General features: G+C 42.2%; 1 protein-coding gene across 1 annotated transcript in view; it reads right to left on the bottom strand.

The window, feature by feature from the left end:
• Positions 1-273: 273 nt before the first annotated feature.
• The window catches only part of LOC119867070 (SH3 domain-binding glutamic acid-rich protein-like), a 55,877-nt gene continuing 38,511 nt past the window's right edge, over positions 274-17,639 (bottom strand). The window contains exons 5-7 of the mRNA XM_038581514.1: positions 17,050-17,142; positions 3,650-3,793; positions 274-744 (exon numbers count right to left, since the gene is read on the bottom strand). Of these exons, the coding sequence (XP_038437442.1) occupies positions 3,683-3,793; positions 17,050-17,142 (204 nt within the window). The 3' untranslated portion in view covers positions 274-744; positions 3,650-3,682. The remainder of the gene's footprint in view (positions 745-3,649; positions 3,794-17,049; positions 17,143-17,639) is intronic.

Below are 17,639 nucleotides of genomic sequence, written 5' to 3'. Positions count from 1 at the left end.
CCCTACTGTCATCTCTACACAAGCGGATGGCAGGCTTACAGTTAAAAAAGGCCTTGGAGATAATGTGCACAGCTGTGTGTATCACACAAAATATGATGTAACAAGACAACCAGTGTCATTTGAAAACACGAGCTGAATAACCAGCACAACAAAAAATGCCCGTCCCAGTGCAGACAGAAAGGTTGTGCAAAGGATTCAGACTTGGCAACAGACACATTGAGTTCAGCCGGATACAAGTAGAGACTATAAATAAAGAAATTAATGTTCCTCGGGGAAGATAGCCGCTATTAATCTTTATTTGTATGATTGTTCTCTGGAAAGCTCTTTATTTTCAAAGCTCTTTATTTTCAGCTCATTCTGAGACAGGTGGCATAAGGCACATACGAAGAAATGCTTTTATTACATCACAAAGAGAAGTTCTATATTTGGAAATCATGTTTCAAAATCATTTCTTTTCAGGGTATTAGTAAGAAGATCTATTCATGCAGAGCAAAAAAAAAAAAAATTAAGCAAAAGCCAAAGATGTCAGGCACATGAAGGTATGGAGGAGTTGTCTTCACATGGACTCTCACGTTGCTAAGATTAGATAGACATACCCGCGTACATCTAACCATGTCAGGTAGGTACAATTCCTTGGGGAACCCCGGGTGTACCGAGAGAGGGGTGCTAGCTTCATGCCAAAGCATTTTGTTGAGTTTGGTTTGTGGGGAGACAGTTGAAATACTGCTTCATGGCTTGAGTTTTCTAAAAGAAAGGGAAAATAGTAGGGAGAGGACGTCAGGAGAGAAAGCCAATGTTTACCACGATCTTCACTACTTACCACGTGTTAGAAGCAAGTGCTCCCTTTTACTCTCTAAAGCACTACTCACCCTTTGCTTCCAAGTGCAAGGAAAGAAAAATTAAATGATTTATTTTCATGGAAACCCAGATCAGGTTTATATCCTTTCTCTGTACTAACACATATCAAACACCCTAAGGAAGTCAACATCTCTGATGGCAGTTTCCCCACTGAAATTTCATGGAGAATGGAGAGGCCAAATTGACAAGCTCGGAACTGGAGAGGGCAATTTAAATGGCCCATGCCTTGACTGCAGGGCAGTATTGAGCAGCAGCCCCTGGGGAGGTAGCATTCGGTCTCATACTACAGATGATTTCTCCTGGAGCATTAAGTTAGCATCAATTTTGAACATGGGATATGAGAATCCCTTCACCATTCTATTCCCTGTTCTCCCTGGCTTCTCCAAGTTTCCCCTAAAGTGAAACCTTGTCAAATAAAACACCTGGATTCTCCATGAGCTAAGAGATGGGTTTGCTTTGGACACTGAATGGCGTGGTGCCCAGTTCAATGAATGACTGCATGGCCATGTTGCATATGAAAGGATACTGAATCTCTCCAGGGTTGGGGGGTGGGATTTTAGGGAGGTGTTTGAGTCACTCCTTCACTATCAGGCATTTTGACCTCACAACAGACTCCTGTGGATGGGATTTCAAACTACAGAATCAGGTGGAACAGGCAAATGTGCTTGCTGGCCACAGCTGTATTTGCCTTTTCTTTTTCCTCCTTTGAATCAGTCTGTGAAGCCATCTGGCTCCATGAAGGATGCTCTCAGCTGTGCCACTTCACAATCAACATATTTTTTTCGTTATCACACTATAAAATTGCATGATTTTATTTTATTTTATTTTTTTAAATTGCATGATTTTAAAAGGAACTTCAGATGGCGGGGGGTGGGGGTGACTGGGTGGCAGGCACTGAGGGGGGCACTTGACGGGATGAGCACTGGGTGTTATTCTGTATGTTGGCAAATTGAAAACCAATAAAAAATAAATTTATTAAAAATAAATAAATAAATAAATAAATAAATAAATAAAATCTTTTAAGAAATAAAATAAAAGGAACTTCATAAGCAGGGTGAATAGAAATGGATTTTAAACAGTACTTATGAGTTTTTACTGTTTGGGGCTTTTTGGTAGAAGAAGAAATAATCAGGATATTTCTCCTTCCCAATATTCTTCAGATAGAATTTCTAAAAGCAAACTTGCTCATTTTTTTTTTCAAAAAATGTGTCCCAAACTACTCCTTAAAATTGAGACACTAAGAAGGGACACTAATAAGATTAACAACAGATTTCTCGATAGTAACAACAGAAGAATTTTTTTTTTAAAGAAAAGAAATGGGATTACTTCCAAAATGACAATCAGTAGGCCTTAAAAGGTGAGGTCTGTGTGTCCAGAACATGAAAGAAACCACCTGTGAAATGTCAAATGATGGGCTAGATTTCCTTTGTAATTTACATAAATGAATAGTGATATTTGCATGGTCTGATAAGAATGGGCTACGCTTTTTTAATAAAAAAAATTTATATCAATTTTTTATGCATAAGTGACTGTCAGTATATCAAGGGGGGAGATTCATACTAATCAAATTGGTCTTTGGTGCATAGAGCGGAGCTATTTCTCAGCCAATATTTACAAAGCACCGGGGATTTCTTTTTCCTTCCTCTGCTTAACTTTTGTCGACTCTTCATGAGACAGGGCTCTGAGATGCACCACAGGCCTTTACTGAAAAACCACCCTACACTTCAATGCTTCACCTTCCATCTCTCCTTCCCCAGATCCCCGATATCTGCACCTCCCAAATCTGCCTTGTGTGCTTCACTGGAGGCAAGGAGACTAAACAAACTTTTAGTAAGTAAGGAGACTAAAAGAATTTTTCTAATTTTAATTTCAATTTTGAAAAGAACCTTTAGAGTACCAAAGCAAACCTCAGCGCCCTAGAGAATAATCTGCTGCCTCAAATTTGGTCACAAGTTTAAATAATATTCTTATTAATATTATTTAAGAATACAACTCTTGCATAGGCATTTGCTAAGTGTCTGCGATAGCCAGAGATCGCTGCAGCACTTACTGATCTCGAGTTGTTTTCATCCATGTCTTATCTGTATGGCCCACAATATTTGTCCTCAATACCCACTCTCATGAGATACTATCATCATCTTATTAATGTATTCACACAGCACTTGCAGAATTACATAACTATCCTGCATTGTCAGAAGTTTACAGTGACAAGGCGGCGAGCGTACTTGTCCAAGGAACTAAGGTGATTTTCACCATATTCCATGATGTTTCTACACGAGCATTCCGGTTAATATTTGATAAATGAAAATGTCTGTCAAGTACTTATCACTCAATCTCGAGCAGCAGTATTTTTCCTTCAAGAAGAGCCAGCGTTGTGATTTTTCAAGGCTGTAATTTATTGCCACCATTGTGAACTCGATTGTCATTCCCCTATAGATGTGTACGTATATCCAGGGCAGCAGGAGAGTCTGGGTAATAGAACAACGGTCACAGAACACTCCCCGTGCTCTCCCTTAAATGAAGGTCACGCAGAGGAAGAGGAGGAAATAAATAACACAAAGCCAACTGCGCCTTGCCTCTAGGGTACACATTTCCTGGAAATCATATAAACCATGGCCTTCCACACCCTCACCCACGGGATGGGTGGGGGGCAGCTGAGCAGCCCTGTGGCTCCAGCAGAGCCACCGGGGCCCGGGGAAGACCGCGTGGCCTGACCTGGGGTCCTTCTCCCATCACCAAGGGAGAGGCAGCATCAGCCCAACGTTGTAACAACCCAGGACCATGTGGTTACCTGGAAGAGGGGAGAAATGAAGCATGAAAAGGCCTAAGAATCTTCTGCTTCTGCTTCTTCTTCTTCTTCTGGCTCCTCCTCTCCTTTCTCAGCTTCCTCTTCCTCTGCTTCCCCTTCTGCTCCCTCATCAGTGATCTCTTCCGTCTAATTTTAACAAAAATTTCATTAATTTTGAGAAAGGTCACAGATACAGCGAGGAAAGAAATACAAACTCTCAGACTAGAGATGAGGGCCTCTCACACACCCCTACCCTACACTCACACACACACATCACACATACAATACACACAACACCCATCACACACAAAAAACCTATGACATACATCACACACACAATATATACCACACTAATCACACAGTACACGTGCCCATCACACAATACACACAACACCCAGCACATACAACACCCAGCACACACACACTACACACAACATACATCATACACACAACACAGAGCACACACACAACACCCAGCACACACACACACACACACCCCACAATTTGGAATGGTGCTGCAGAGCACTACATTAATTCTAATGAGTATCATGATTTCTCTTAAGTATGTAGTCTTTACTCATATTAATGCACTATTCTCATCAAATTACCTTTAAAAATTTGGGAGGCAGTTAGAAGAATAAAATATGAAAAAATCTCGGCAAACAGAACTTATCAGAAAAAGATGAAGCTTTTAAATGTAGAAGTTGGTTATATTTTGTTATAGCAATCTAATTTTTTCAAGCCAAAGTCATCAGCAACCCATACATATAACCTGAAACTACCTCCAAATTAGTAGTATCTTTCTCTTATCTTTATATATAAAAATGGGATTTTTAAAAATGGAAACATGTCTAACAACAAAGAAGCTACTTATTGGAAGGATGTAACCTATAACTTTAAAAAGCAGAGCATAGAATAGGCTAGAAATAACCTTTAGGCCTAGGAACAGGGGTTAATTTGACAAAATGACATTAAAAATAATGAAGCAGATCTATATTTACTGTCTCTCCCCCCCCCCAAAAAATATACACACATTACATGAATGAAAGTAGCTTACAAAAGAGTATTCATCAAGATTTGATGTGTGTGTATGTGTAGATAGCGGTTAACTCCAGGTAATTGGGCTACAAACTATTTTCATTTTCTTTTTTTAATCTGTATTTTCTAAATTTTTTATAAAGATCATAAACTATTTCTGGGGCCCTTGGGTGGGTCAGTTGATTGAGCATCTGACTCTTGGTTTCAGCTCAGGTCATGATCTCAAGGTCGTAAGATTGAGCCCCAAGTACCGTTATGCTGGGTATGGAACCTGCTTAAGATTCTCTCTCTCTCCCTCTGCCCCCCTCCCACTCACACTCTCTTGCTCTAAAAATAAACAAATAAAAATTTTAAAAAATAAAGATCATGAACTATTCCTTTTTTTAAAAAAGTTTTATCTATCTATATCTTTTAGAGAGTGAGAGAGGGAGAGCAGGTGTATGCACATGAGCAGGGGGAGGGCAGAGGGGGAGGAGAGGGACAAGCAGACTCCACCCTGAGCACAGGGCCCTGTGCTGGGCTCTATCATATGACCCTGAGATTATGACCTGAGTGGAAATCAAGAGGATGCTCAACTGACTGAGCTACCCAGATGCCCAATCATGAACTATTTCTAACTTTAAAAAGCAATAAAATAAAAAAATAAATAAAAAATAAATAAATTAAAAAAATAAAAAAATAAAAAGCAATAAAAGGGGGGATCTCTGGGTAGCTCAGCGGTTTAGCACCTGCCTTTGGCCCAGGGTGTGATCCTGGAGACCCAGGATCAAGTCCCGCATCGGGGTCCCTGCATGGAGCCTGCTTCTCCCTCTGCCTGTGTCTCTGCCTCTCTATCTCTTTCTGTCTCTATCATGAATAAATACATAAATAAATAAATCTTTAAAAAAAAAAAGCAATAAAAGGTTTTTTAGGGGAATTTCTTATGACATTTGAGACTCTCTTTAATGTTGATGACCTTCAGCAACAAAGGACTTGATGAAACACTGAGACAATACACTGGGTGATTTTTGGTAAATTATTTTCCCTCTTCTTCGGTTCTTGTTTTGATTTAGCTCTCTGATTAGCATTTTAAAACAATTAATCAAAAAAGTTCATTCACAATATTCTTAAAATCATTCTTGATTACAATGGAAGTCACTGAGAGTCAGCTAACCTGAGGAGCTAGAATAAGAGGGAGAATCCGAGAATGTCCCTTTGGACCTGCCCTCAGAATCCTCTAACATTCTCTCAACTGATTCCTCTCCACACAGACATGATTCCATTCCTGTGAGGGTTTAAATTCAAAACTACTCCGAAAAAAAAAAAAAAAAAAAAAACTACTCCAAATGCCCAGCTAAGGAGCCACAGGTTCAACAAGCAAGCAGCTGGGCAAGAATTGCAATCGGCTTCATTTTGACACATAGCACCCCTTGCACAGCGGCAGCAATATAAAAATAGCATGCTGCCCTTGCAGTGTTAAATTAATGAAAATTATCACAAAATTCCTTATAATGAAGTCCCTGCCCCAGCACAAATAGAAAGCAAAACAAAATTTCTCAAACAAGCAAAAGCTCATTCTTGGAAGCTTTCACAATTAAACAGGAAGCATTAGGATATTTCAGCAAGCAGGAAAAGAAAGGGAAAGAAGAGAATTCATTCGTAAAAAACTTAAGCCGAGTTACAGATCTCCCCAGGTCTGGGGTCTCTTTCCCCCTTCTCATTTCCTATAACTCATTTCAATCACTGAAAGAAAATTAAGGGTTTGGGTTTCGTTGTTTTTTGATTTTTTGTTTTGGTTTTTTTTTTTTTTTTTACTAAACACGAGTTCTTAATATAAAACAAACAGTATTGTCTTTGAAATTAGATGGACTTTTTACAATGAGCATCGAAACAGTAGATCTTGCAATCCAACTCCCTTGCCAACACTTCAGGTGACCTAGAATTTATGACCTAATCCAGTGCTTCTCAGACTTTCTGGGGCATCAGAAACACCAGAGCTTGCTAACACACAGTTTGCTGGGCTGCACCTCAGGGTTTCTGATTCAGGAGAGCTGGCACCAGGCCTGAAAAATCTGTATATACAGAGGTTCTCAGGTGATGTGGCGGCTGCTGCTGCTGCTGCTGCTCTGAGAACCCACTTTGAGAACCTCCAACACAATCTCTATTCCCTCCCTTAAATCACATCAATTGATAACCAGAGCATGATGAGCACTCCCAAGGAGTAGGCTTGGCATCACTACCCACTGAGGCCTTCATTTTCCAGGGTGCGTTATGTTTATTCACATTTTTGTGCATGCAAGTTATAGTCTAATGTAATTACATCATTTACATAAGCATCATGGAAATCAGAACATGAAAGGATATTTTGTTTTCTATGTGAACTTAACGGAATGCTTTGAAAAGACTCTGTACATGTAAGTCATCTTAAAAACTTATCATCAAATGAGGTATCAAAAAAGCTGGGATTGGGCAGCCCGGGTGGCGCAGCAGTTTAGTGCCACCTTCAGCCCAGGGCGTGATCCTGGAGACTCAGGATCGAGTCCTGCATCAGGCTCCCTGCATGGAGCCTGCTTCTCCCTCTGCCTGTGTCTCTGCCTCTCTCTCTCTCTCTCTGTCTCTCATGAATAAATAAATAAAAATCTTTAAAAAAAATTAAAAAAGCTGGGATGGCAGGGAAGACTCACAAAACCCAAAGAGATTATGCACCTAGCTTGCATTGTATTTTTAAATTTCTGCTCTATTTTTAAAAAGCCAAAACCGATTTTCTAGACAGACAAATGAGTTATGTTTATGTTAGAAAGACAACAGGAGGTGACTGGGTGATGGGCACTGAGGGGGGCACTTGATGGGATGAGCACTGGGTGATATATGTTGGCAAATTGAACACCAATAAAAAAATAAATTAAAAAAAAAGAAAGACAACAGGTAACTCCAATCATTGGACTCTTATTTAAAGAAATAGTCTTTATCTTACATCAAAAACATGGCAGGAAGTATACGTTTATATATTTCAAGTTAGAGTAAAAGTGTTAAGCCTCTACGTTTTTATAACTGAGCACTTGAAGTGACTTCTTCAGTTGGTCAAACCACCTTCAGTTCGAAACTTAGGACTTGAGGTCTTCCATTGTACCTGGGAATGTTGGTTATTATTTAAGCACAGACTCCATAAACAAACCTATCAGCCAACCCAAGAATAGATTGCATTCCATTACAGAGGATAAATCTTATTTCCTTAATTTGTATCTTTAATAGCTTTAATACTATTTTCTAGTTAAGTTTTGTGTGTTTTAAGTAGGCTTCACACCCAGAGCAGAGCCCAACATGGGGCCTGAACTCAAAACTCTGAGACCAACACCTGAGCTGAGATCAAGAGTCAGAGGCTTAACCGGCTGAGCCACCCAAGAGCCCCTCCAGCTTATCTTTTAATGCTTTAATTGTGCTTTTAAATCTTATATCCTCAGTACTCTTAATTCTTGAATATTTATTTTGTAGGATTCTTAATCTTTTATCTCTGTGACTCTTGATTCTTTTACATTTAAGTTCTTCTTACTCTACCTTATTCATAGAAGACATTTCTTTTTTCAATCCTTTATCTTATTGAATGCATATGTTTCCTTTACATCCTTAATTTTAATTCCTTTTATAATCCTTTTCTTTCTTTTCAGTGAGTGTTTTCTCTTATGGGCTTAGGAGGATGGCAAAGAGGCAGGCAATGCCCCGAACAGCGAATTGGAGGCTCCTGCTATCTATGTGATCTCTCATCCCCTTCAATCCTGGCCTTCTAAAATGAAGATAGACTCTCAACCTCAACTCTGTCAGACAACTGAAGGCATGCCAGACCAAGGCCTACAGGGTCTCATCCACTGGCCATGGGAGACAGGCTCCAGGAGGCTCTCTATTGCACACCAGTGGATGAGAACCAGTGCTCTAATATAACCTCAAGATGAAGAGGCAGGTTAGAAATTCTTCCCAAATCAGTAATGCTCTCCCTGGATAGGTTCCCACCATGTTATGTTTCCTAATGTCACATATCTTCCAGACACTTAAAGAGGAGCTGCATGTTTAAACTTCATAGTTTCTATGATACACAGCTATAGTGAAACATCTAAAATTGACCTCAGTGTTATATGCTACTTTGACAACTAGTAAAATCTGGAAGGCCAGAAATGGCCTAAACACTGGCCAAAGCTCCCACAGATTAGGATTAGGTCTCCTACCCAAGCAGCCTGCTTTACCGAGTACCCGGGCACAGTGCCTGTCCATCCCCTGGAATTATTCAACAAGCCAATCACATCCTCCATGTGAACCAAGGCACACTTTGCCCTCTTGATACCACAAAGCCTGCCTCCCACACCCCCAACTGTTCACACTGTCCCAAGTGCTCCCCTTGTGTCCCTACACTGTGTTGATGTTCTCATCCCTTGGGCTTGGAGAATATGTAATAAACTGCCATCAATCTCATCTGCCCAGTGTCAGGTTCTGTGTATCAGCCATCCCCATGACCATAGGAAGGGAATCCTTCCCTCACCAATAAGTTGAATAGGTGGCAATCAAAACAACACTGCTAAACACCATGCAAGCTGCATTAACTGTACACACTACCCAGGAAGGAGGAGGGGAAGAATGGAAGCATGACCTGGTCCAGCCCAGCCCAACTCTGCAGACAACACCTTCCCATAGGAGGCTCAGGAATGGTCCATGACCACACCCTATTTCTCCATCCACGTCTCTTTGCTACATTTACCTCCAACTTGCTAAAGTTCCCTTCTCAGCAGGCTAAAGGAGGATTTTCTGGGATGCCAGCTACATCAGCTTCTTCATATTATGAAGAACAAAGAGAACATGGCTAAGCTGCAATTCTCTGACCTAAAAGATGTTTTTATTAAGCACCGCTGTTAAATATGCTACTGTACCTCTTCTGTCACTGTCTCTCTCGCCTCTTCCTTAGGTCCATAAATAGGAATTGAAGAAAAAATATGAATTCAGGTAAGTTTTAAGTTGAGTCTAAAAATTAAACAAATAGAGGCGCCTGGTTGGCTCAGTCGGTTGAGCATCTGACTCTTTATTTCAGCTTAGATCGTGGTCTCGGGATCATGGGATCCAGCCCTGTGTCAGGCTCTGCACACTCAGTGCAGAGTCTGCTTGAAATTTTCTCTCTCTCCTCTCCCTCAGCCTCCTCATCTCCCCCTGCTCATGCTCTCTCTCTTTCTCTCTCTCTCTCAAATAAATAAATAAATAAAATTGCTTTATTTTTTTTTAATTTTTTATTTATTTATGATAGTCACAGAGAGAGAGAGAGAGGCAGAGACATAGGCAGAGGGAGAAGCAGGCTCCATGCACCAGGAGCCTCATGTGGGATTCGATCCCAGGTCTCCAGGATCGCGCCCTGGGCCAAAGGCAGGCGCCAAACCGCTGTGCCTCCCAGGGATCCCTAAAATCGCTTTAATTAAGTGGAGGGAGCAGTCCCTAAAAATTCCTCATGCCTTACTACTCAGGCAGTGAGCTTACGGAATCTTGCACTTGGGGGAGCTAAAAGCAATCTTGCATTCCCATAACCTCTCACTCAATCCCTCCTTTGGACAGATGAGGACATTGAGGCCACAGAGTTAAGCAATTTGCCAAAGGTCAGAGGACAAGTAAGCAACACAATCAGGACTGACTTTAAGGCTCCTGGCCCCTCATTTAGTGTCCTTCCTACTCTACTGTGATACATCTCAAGATCAATAACAGAAAAGGCAAAATCATGGAAGGCGGTGATAAGGACCCACCACATCCCTCAGTCCAGCCCTGTATCCTTGGCCAGTTCCGGAACCACACTATCAGATTTCTGAGGCTGGCAGGCAAAATACAGAACCTCAAAGGCTGCTCCAGCTGGCCAGGCCGGGTCAGCCCCACAGGTCTGCCTAGTACAGGGAATCTCCAAACTAATCCTTAGCCCTCTTTCAACGCACCAAGTTTTAGTGCTAAAATAATGTCCAAGAAAAGAGAGGTCCATGCTTGTTGGCTTCTCAGCAACGTGTTGAGTGGATGTCCCTAGCACTGCCTAAGTCTTCCCATGCCTTGGCCCTCCCATCCATGACCTCCAGCTTCTCTCACTCGGGGCACGGTGCCCTAGTCTTCCTTATCTCTGACCTGTTCTCCACACAGTGGCCAGGTATCTTGTAATAAAAGCACACCTTACTTTGCTTCCCTCATGTTGAAAAACTTCCATCTTTTCAAGGAACTTCTATCCATTATTCATAGGATGGCCAAAAGGCCATCACAATCAGGCCCCTGCCCACCCCCACCCCCACCCCTGCCATGTCCCTCACCACTCTTTATTTCAGCCATGTGGACCATGTGCCCCTTTCTCACATCGGCCACACTTTCCAGGACACTGCTTAAAATGACATTTTCTTTTAGAAAAAAAATTATTTATTTGAGAGAAAGAGAGAGCCAGAGAGAGTACAAGTGGAGGGAGGAGCAGAGGCAGAAGCAGGCTCTCTACTAGGCAGGAAGCCCAATGTGGGGCTGGATCTAGGACCCTGGAATCATGACCTGAGCCAAAGGCAGATGCTTAACCACCTGAGCCACCTAGGCGTCCCTTAAAATGACACTTTCAAGGAAGACTTTTCTGACTCATAGGCTGAGTTATGGGACCCCCCTTATTTGTTCCCATGACCATCATTTATCCATCTCACTGACGAGTCTGTGTACTCCTTGGGGCACGACTTGTGTGTTTATTCATTTTTGGATCTCCAGGATCCAGCCACTATCTGGAACCAAGATGTCAGCTCAATAAATGTGCTAAGTGACCAGATAAATGAACGTATACTCTGCCAGTAACTGTTTGGATCTCGAAGAACATTAATTTTCCTCTTACTCACAGGAGATCAAATTAAAATATGTAACAGACAATTATCAGCTACATAGAGTTCCACATTTTTCTAAATTCAGTTATTTGTATGAACTGAATTCAGCTGAAACAAATGCATCAACGAGATAGACACTGTTAAAAATGGGGTTATCCTTAAAGGGAGGCTGAAGGACAGTAGGGGGGCTTACAGGAATAAGCATAAGTCTCAACTTTTACAGCTTAGCCAGCAGCAGTTACCGAGGCACCTAGGACTCCATCAATATCTGAATTGACCTCAATTTCTTAATTAAATGGGGAAAGTAATTGCCCAGAGAATTTATAGAAATACTTCACCACAAAAAAAATCAAATATGGGGGCAGCCAGGGTGGCTCAGCGGTTTAGCGCCACCTTCAGCCCAGGGCCTGATCCTGGAGACCCGGGATCAAGTCCCACGTCAGGCTCCCTGCATGGAGCCTGCTTCTCCCTCTGCCTGTGTCTCTGCCTCTCTCTCTGTGTCTCTCATAAATAAATAAATAAAATCTTAAAAAAAAAAGAATATCATAAAAAATCAAATATGCTTTGAAGAACCCAGATGTTACGATCACCAGTTCTACTAGAACATAAGCTCTGTGGGAGCAGGGACTTTGTCATTTTCCTTGCTCTGTCCCCAGTACCCAGAATTCTCCCTGGCATATGGCAGCACAGTCTGTCAATAAAAGGTTGAATGGATGCATTTATATATGCTACTTCTGCCTCGAATTCCTCATAGGAGGAAGGGGATATATTATGGAAACAGAACTTAAACCTCCATCCTTAGGTCACAGAATTGTAAAATATCAGAATTAGGCAGAACCTTAAAAAGCCATTCATATTCAATGCTTGCACGGACCTTTATGATGAACAAAAAATTATACTGGTAAAAAGTTTTCTGGGTTTTTTTTTAAGATCATTGTGATCACATGGTCAATTGAGCTAAGTTCTTGCAAATCTTAGGACAGGCTATGCACCATTCACTGGACGAAGCTACAACCTAAAATCATTTTACCTTGTTGTTCTTGTAAAGAAAGCTAGTCAGGGGAAGCCCCAAAAGTAGAAAGAAACCTTCACCAGCAACTATTCTTGTTGGGAACTTGGCCAGTGAGGCAGGCCACAGAGGCGGCAAGTGGCCAGGACTATGGACAGGTGTTGGCTGTGGTGAGTGTCAGGCAGTGGCTGATTAGGACAGGTGGCTGGTGTGGAAGGAAGCCAAGAGCCAGCCCAGAGTGACCTGAGGGGGGCAGGTGGCCTCAGAGTGGCTGGAAATGTCAGGGACAAGGGCAGAGTTCTCTCGATCTTCAGGCCTGAGACTTACCAGCTCGAGAACTTAAGCCAACATCCGCCCTTCGAGAAAGCAACTTTCCTCAGGACAGGTTTTGGAGGAAGCCGAGTGGACTTCACAAGCCATCATCATGTAGTCAGTCAAGCCAAGGTCTTAAAAGGTTTTGGAGAGGACCACTGAGTTGGCAGGGAACACAGCTTAAAATAATATTACTTCAGTGGGTGCAGCGGGTACAGTCTCCCATAAAGTGCTCATGAGGCCCCCAGTCTGCAGCCCCTTCCCCAGTGTGTGCCCTGAAGCTGGGGTGACCTTCTGCTTCCTTCCTTTCCTCCTCAGGTACCATTTACAAGCCTTGCCTCTCTGCCCTAGCCCCTTGTCCTTTCCAGGCCAGCAGGGAAGGCGACCACAGTCACCCCTCTACTGGGGTCTGGAGCAACAGAGGAGATCTCCTCAGGCATGAATGAACAGTCTTCCCAGTGTTCACTATCCTGCCTCCCAAATGCCCCCAACCTGCCAGCACATGGTTAGTGCACATCCTGGCATCTGGCATTTAAGAGCTGGGATGCTGGGGTTGGTGGTCAGGGGAGGCCGTTTCATTTCAAGAAGTCACGATTTCTGTCTCCACTTCTGATTTTTTTTTTAAATCAAGAGTGCTATTCTTAGATAAATACTCCTCCCCATTAAAATGGCATCAAGTGCGACCTGAGTGAGCACGTGCGACAGTTGGATCAGATGAACGAGCCCACACCTCACTTAGCTGGTTCATCACTTGGTTTATCACGGCCAGCTGCTGGAGGCAGTTGCTACCATGATACACTTGAAAACTGTTCTTAACACACCAATGAATGGTTTTTAAGACACAGATGAAAGGTGTGAAATAATGGTGGACACTGAATCGGGTCTGTAGTCTACTTAACAGAGAGGCACCAGCACCACGTGTCTGGTTTCCACCATGTACCATGGCTCCCTGACATGTCAGCATTGGGTGCAGCCAGGCGAAGGGCACACAGGATTCTGGACAATGTCCCTGTGAGTCTATGATTATTTCAAAATAGAAGGTGAAGATATGTGTGTACTCTTTGTCATACATAGTGTAACAGACTACTAGGATATGAATTACATTGGGCTCATACCACACAAAATGGGGAAAGGGAGGAGCATTAGTGCCGCTCCCACACTCCAAGAAGATAGCTGCAGATTTATAGTTCTGGGCTCCTAGGAAGAAATGATAGGCCTTGCTTTTTTAAATCCTAGGCTAGCTAGGAGAGGCAGTGAAGCTAGATGGTCCTTAAACAATGGGGCTTGGAGCTTAAGCTTGGAGTTGGGTTGATGGAAGCAGCCAGACTGAAGACAGAGGGGCAGGAGAAGTGACATTGCACCCAGGGGCAGCCACTGTGCTCCATCAGAGACATGTCCACCAACATCCCACCAGGGCAGAGGGCCCTGCCCAGCCGAGGGGCCAGCGCCCAACAGCTACTACAGGCAGCAGGACAGCCAGGTCACAGAGTGACCATCACGAAGAATCGGAGCCCTCTCCTCCGTCCACTGATGACTCGGGATAACCCAAGTCCCTGGGGAGGGAGTGGGTCTTCAACGCCCCTCACCCTGATGGAAGTTCCCACCAGCATGAGGTGGAGGCGTGAAGTAGATCTCACACTGTTCGAGAAATAAAGGAAGCTGATATTCTTGTCACACATCTTAGGAACCAGATGGAGGCCGACGGGTACTATGTTCCTTCTACCCCCCATGGAGCAAGCAGAGGGAGCCCTGATCTGTTTGAATAAAATGGGCCAGAAGGAGCAAAAGGTAAGACTCCGTGACATCTCCTCCAGGTGGTTTTCAACAGAGCCAGAGTTTCGTCTAAAAAGCATCAGATTGATCTGAGCTATAACATCTAGAAAAACCTACCAGGATGGGTCGAGTACTTTGGAAATCAAGTTTTAAAGAGGCAAAACACAGCAATCTAATTGACTTTTCTGTTTGCTACAAATAAGCCTTATCTAAGTCTGTGGGCACCGTGGGCCAAAAGGTGTCATGACGAACAGCCTAGGTGGCTTCCCACCTTAACCTTTAAAAACAAATCCAAAGGGCACCTGGGTGACCCAGTCAGTTAAGCATCCACCTCTTGATTTCAGTTCAGGTCATTATCTCAGGGTCCTGAGATCAAACCCCAAATCTGGCTCCACGCTCAGCAAGGAGTCGGCTCGAGATTCTCTTTTCCTCTGCCCCTCCCTCTGCATGCACATGTGCATGCTCACTCTCTCTTTAAATAGATAGATAATAGATGAATAAATAAATAGGAACAAACCCCAAAACTATTAAAATGTATAAGAGGGAAAAAAATGAAAAATGAAAAATAAAATGGATAGGAGGTTCTTCAAGTGCAAAATACAGCCATTCTAAATATCAGATAGTTTTGTCTCCTTTTCAAATTTCAATCCATTACCCTATATATTCAATCCCAAAGGCAATCATATTATGTCATTTGTAATGCCTACTGACAAATCATGGGGTTCTTTTCCTTTATATAACTGGATTAAAGTAGGTCAAAGAGCACGGATCACTTGTCAAATTGGAAAAAGTCAGAATCTATCTTTATGTAGAATATTATTAAAGAGTTGAAAAATGAGTTTGATCATGAATGTGAATAATACATTCATCCAAAATTAAAATGATTTTACTTAGTCACTTCTTCATCACAGCTCAGGTGAAAATAACAAAAATGATTTTTTTTTCATTCCTATCAGCATTCACAAAATTATAATTTACTTTGTAAAGTGTTCTCAATAAAAAAAAAAAAAAATGCTGGTTTTGATGGCTTACCACCTCCCTGAACAATAGCTGAGAAGAGGAAGCAGACCCATCCTTGCTGTAGTTATGAAAATGCTACCTTCCTCTCAGTACCCAGGAGAAAGGGATTGGGATGTAATGTTTCTTATCTTTGTCTCTCTGTTTTAAAAGAACCAAACTGGAAAAAAAAAAAAAAAAAGAACCAAACTGGATTTCAAAAAGTATAAATTGATAACACTGTAAAACATATAAAAACATGGATTTTTAAATTATGGGGTAATGAAATTGTCACTATATTTAATTTAAAATTTATTATTTCTGAATTTACAGACTGCCATGAAATTCCATCTAAATTCTGGGTCAGGATTAAAGATTTTTTGTCTTTCTTCCAAACAAAAGACTTCAAATAGTCTTAAATTATTAACACTTTGAAACAGCAATCTTTAAATATGAGGAATTTACCGCCCTGGCCCTTCCAAATTTAAATTCCTTAGGATGCAGACAAATTGATGCCCACCCCCACCCCAACACGCCCATAGCATGTTTCCCTAGTACCCTTCCTAACCACATTCCATCTGCTGGGAATGAGAGTCCAACTATCTTAAAAGATGCCTACGTATCTATAAATAGGTAAAAAGAATCATAAATAGGTAAAGATGCAAATCATCATGGTTCAGTAAACAGTCTTTGCTACAACTGGCCTAGTGCATTTCTACCACTGGCTCAGCCCGATGCCAGCAACCCCACCCACTCAGCTCCCTGTGCACCAGGGTCTCCCCTTACCTGACTTACTGGTTACATTCTCAGTATTCCTTGACTCAGTGGCCCATCTGATTCCCCATTCTCTCAGCTTGGCCATTCTAGAACTAGAGTCACCCCAGCCCTCCCATACCCCCTGCCCTTTATCCTGTGGCCTCTGAACTAGGACGCTTGTAGAATTAGATCACAGACCTTTGAGCAGCTGATATTCCCATGACTGGATCTGAATTGAGTGTGGGTTTCCCTCCCTGAGGCACCCCCTTCTCTCTCCCCAGCTCCTGTCGGCTTCCCACAAAATGTCCAACCCCTCTAGTTCTGTGTCCCAAGCAGGCAGTGTTCTTGGTGGGTGTTTTGCTGGGAATCCATCAATACTCATAAGGTTCCTTGTTTTATAAAAAACTTGAACCTAACCCTAACAACACAATTACAGATTATTAAAGCCTTGTCTAGTCTGTCCCTCCAGGCCTGGGTTCAGGGTCCTTCCTTGGTTTCCTTTTAGTCCCCTACCTGCCTTGACCACAGTGGTTAACGGTTCCTCCTGCTTCCTTCCTGGATGAACCCTCAGCTCCTGACTTCTGTGCTCTCTTCAGTGTGCCTAGGAAGATTCCTGGCACCTGGGCGGTGCTTCAATGCTTGTTGACCTGAATCCAATGAAAACTATGGTGCAAAATGCAAACACTCACATTCTTCTCTTGAGATTCAGTGAGGTTGCCTGCATCTTCATTGTCCTCTTTTTGTGCCTCATTTTCTCCAGCCTCTTCAGTCTTCTCTGTTCCCTGGTCGTAAAGCAAACCATGGTATCACTAACCTTAGATAAACTTTCAAGGGAAAAGCAAACTACACATGCTATGGTTTTCTTATTTGAATACACATTATACAAACAAAGCAAACATAGACTTCCTATTTATTAGGTCACTTAGCCACTAGAGTATAGAATCACCAATCCCCTATATTGCTCATTGGACCTGCTGTTGTAAGTCAATAGATCTGAGTCATGTGCCTGGTAAAGAAATAAACTCACTAATGAGAAGCTTGTAATTCACCCACTTAAGGCTTATGAAGAAAACTCCAAATGATTTGATATTTAGACAGTGTTTGCTTTCTGTTGCTTAAGTGGAGGCAGGTTTTATCATTTTAGAGAGAAAAAAAGATGATAGGGGATAGATAGTGAATACATACATGGATGGATAGAAGGATGGATGATGGATATGATAGATGAATGATAGATAATAAATGGATGAATGATGGATGGAGATGAATGATGATGATTGAT

The sequence above is a fragment of the Canis lupus genome, chromosome 31 (genome assembly GCF_011100685.1).
Source record: "Canis lupus familiaris isolate Mischka breed German Shepherd chromosome 31, alternate assembly UU_Cfam_GSD_1.0, whole genome shotgun sequence".
Taxonomy (NCBI): domain Eukaryota; kingdom Metazoa; phylum Chordata; class Mammalia; order Carnivora; family Canidae; genus Canis; species Canis lupus.
Note: the sequence above shows the minus strand (reverse complement) of the source record. Positions and strands in the feature narration are given on the sequence as shown.